Genomic DNA, 3018 nt, shown 5'->3' with positions numbered 1-3018 from the left:
CCCTTCAATGTCCTTTGCAACAAGTGTGGGCAAGTCAAGCTTCGCAGCAAGGCTGTTTACTTTGCTCAGTAAATCTTCACCATCTGTCACAGGTATTCCATGTATTTCCATGTTTTGCCGCCTACTGTACTGGCTCAGATCGTTCAATTCCTGACGCAGTTTTCGAATTTGCTGCCCGTCCTGGTTTGCCTCAATGTCGTCAACTCTCTTACGCAGGAGCTCGATTTCCTTGTCATGCCTATTAGATACTTCGAGCAATTTGTCATACGTGTCAGACATATGTTGTACAGACATTTCAATGCTTGAAACGGTTTCCTTCAAAGATGTCAGATCATCCACTTTGGCCGTGAGATTTGCCAAAGCCTTACTAATCTCAGCAAGCTGTTTGCATAGGACAGCAGAAGATGCATTACTGCTGCTATCCTGACTGCGAGACGCCGAAGATCTACATGTCAAGCATTTCAAGGCTTTTCTTAATTCAGCATTTTTTGCTTTGAAACTCCGCTCCCCAACCCCTGCACACTTCCCTATATGAAACCTTTGACAGCAATCCGCACAAGTCATAAATTCTTCACCATCTATAATGTCTTCATAGCATGCAGAACAAGGATCAAACTTTTCAGCTGACATTGCAAGCAAGACACTAGACCATGGGCAGCAGTGGCAGCAGTGGCGGCAGTATGCACTGGCAGCTTAACAGCTTATCCTCCACATCCTTCTATTCCAGCTTGCGCCGTCGCATGTAATGAAATCAACAAAAAGGCCACTCTTTTCGGCCAATACGGTTGCCTCAATAACAACTTTGGCAAGAATGTCCCCCTTCATGTTGCCATGTGTGGCAAAATAGCCAATTACCTGGCTCCATTTTCCCTGAAAGGGAACAAATAGTATAACCATGCCATGGTCACATGGGACACCTTTGTCTTTGGCTGCTGTGAAAGGGCCTAGGTCTACAAAACCCTCAATAGCCCCAGACGTTTTAACTGCAAAGTGTTCCGACAGCTTTAGCTCGTCTATAACTAATCCACCATGTTTTTTCCAGGCATCAAGCTCAGCTGACTTCACTTTTAGCTGCCTCAGAACTTTGTCGCTGAAGCCAAACACAGTGCGATATGCAGATACATAGCGCTTGAGGGTTGATTTGCACGGTAGGGAAAGAATGCTATTACGGCGAAGATGCTCATACAGACGAGGACTTTTCATCTTCATTATTATGCAGTCCAGGACCCACATTTTCGTGTAGCGTAGACCATTAGGTTTCACTTTTGAAGCTGCGAAGCACTGTCGAACAGCTTCCTGCTGTCTGGGGGGCAGTTTTGAGATCTGTGCTTCTAATGCTTCTGCTTGAATGGCAGCATTTTTCCCTCTCATTTTAGCAAGTTCATTTTCCACATCTCCTAGGCGAACAACTAGCCTCTTGTTTCTTCTCGCTGCAGCTCGCAGTTTAAGCACAACAGATCGGCCGCTCTTTTTATCAGTTCTTTTGACCCTCGCTCGTCTGATCTACAGTGCTCGTTTCAAGTAGCGGCAAGACACACACTGCGTACCTGCAAGAAAAGTGCATTGAATTGAGTTCCCACGGAGCCAAAAAATCAATGAACGCAACATAAAATGAGTTGCAAATTAGGCAAAATGGACAGCATAATTACCTCTTTCAGCGACCTGACCCAGGCAATTGCTGCTGAAGTACATTTGCTCGAGGGTCACTACGTGGGATTTAAGGTTCTTCGTAAAATACCTTTCTTCATAATCTTCAAGTCGCATTACTCCAGTGCAAACATTCATGGAATCAGTTGCTCTCAGCACATCTTCTGCTTCCCCGCTTGTTTGCAATGTGCTTTTTTTTAGCAGAATTCCTCTCACAAACACTTTGTAGTAACTGTGCGTCTGTGACTGAAAGAACATTACCACTTTTTCTGAGCACACCTCATTTCTTGATGTCAACACTGACGTGCAGTACACGACACCGTCGTGTCCAGGAAACCTGTGCTTGGTCCACTGCTCCGACGGTACCTGAAGACTGTCAAATAACAGCATGGGTTCCTGCTGACCCAGTGGGCATGAAAATTCTGCATCGGCGGCCGGCTCCACGCCTGCTTCCGTCGAGGAGGCCGCGCCTTGCTCAGCAATCGTTGCAGCGCTTGTGTAGGACACCGTCGTGTCACTGTTCGAGCACGGTCTACGCTTCGCCGGAGACGCGCAACTCTCTGACTTCCTTTTACGAGCAGGCCTCTCTTTCACAGCTTTTTTCGTCAAATACGCGGGTAGGTTTGGAAGAATGGTTGGCACAGCATCACTGCTAAGCAGTGGCGGCAATTTCCTCGTTGGCGTGCCGAAACCCCTCCCCTCCCCCCCCCCCCCCCCCCCCCCCCCCCCCCCCCCCTCTCGTAGCTGCCGCGGTGGCTCAGTGGTTATGGCGCTCGGCTGCTGGCCCGAAAGACGCGAGTTCGATCCCGGCCGCGGCAGTTGAATTTCGATGAAGGCGAAATTCTAGAGGCCCGTGTACTGTGCGATGTCAGTGCACGTTAAAGAACCTCAGGTGGTCGAAATTTCCAGAGTGCTTCACTACGGCGTCCCTCGTAGCCTGAGTCGCTTTGGGACGTTAAACCCCCATAAACCAAACCAAACCGAAACCCCTGTCGCAACGGCGCCTCTCCTCCTCTTTTACCCTCCTCGCCCTTTCTTTCCCTTTCTCTCTATTTTCTCTTTTCCTCCGCCTCCTCGCCTAGTTCTCTTTCACAGCCGTTCCGCTCTTCGCTCCATTCCTTTTTTTTTAACCTCCCGCCTCGCCATTGAGCTTAAGGGACACTGAGGAGAAATTGAAGTTGGCTTGTATCGATGGAATACCAGCCCCTGATCACAAAAACGCCGCTCTTACTGAAAACAAAGCTCATGTAAGGTAGAAAATAGAAAGAACCAAAATACAGATATCGCCACCACAGGCCAATCTCGCAAGTACAAGGGTGGTGACGCCATAGGACAAGAGACGCCACCTCGGAGGAATTTTCCATCCTACTT

The 3018-nt window shown here is 48.5% G+C and overlaps 1 protein-coding gene across 1 annotated transcript; it reads right to left on the bottom strand.

Annotated features, from left to right (window-relative positions):
* Positions 1–687: 687 nt before the first annotated feature.
* On the bottom strand, positions 688–2324 carry LOC144127776 (uncharacterized). Its single transcript, XM_077660675.1, has 2 exons — positions 1650–2324; positions 688–1547 (listed from the first exon to the last, which is right to left on the bottom strand). The coding sequence occupies exon 2, from the start codon at positions 1369–1371 to the stop codon at positions 694–696; it is 678 nt and encodes a 225-aa protein (XP_077516801.1). The 5' UTR covers positions 1372–1547; positions 1650–2324; the 3' UTR covers positions 688–693.
* Positions 2325–3018: the final 694 nt, after the last annotated feature.

The sequence above is a fragment of the Amblyomma americanum genome, chromosome 4 (genome assembly GCF_052857255.1).
Source record: "Amblyomma americanum isolate KBUSLIRL-KWMA chromosome 4, ASM5285725v1, whole genome shotgun sequence".
Classification (NCBI taxonomy): Eukaryota; Metazoa; Arthropoda; class Arachnida; order Ixodida; family Ixodidae; genus Amblyomma; species Amblyomma americanum.
Note: the sequence above shows the minus strand (reverse complement) of the source record. Positions and strands in the feature narration are given on the sequence as shown.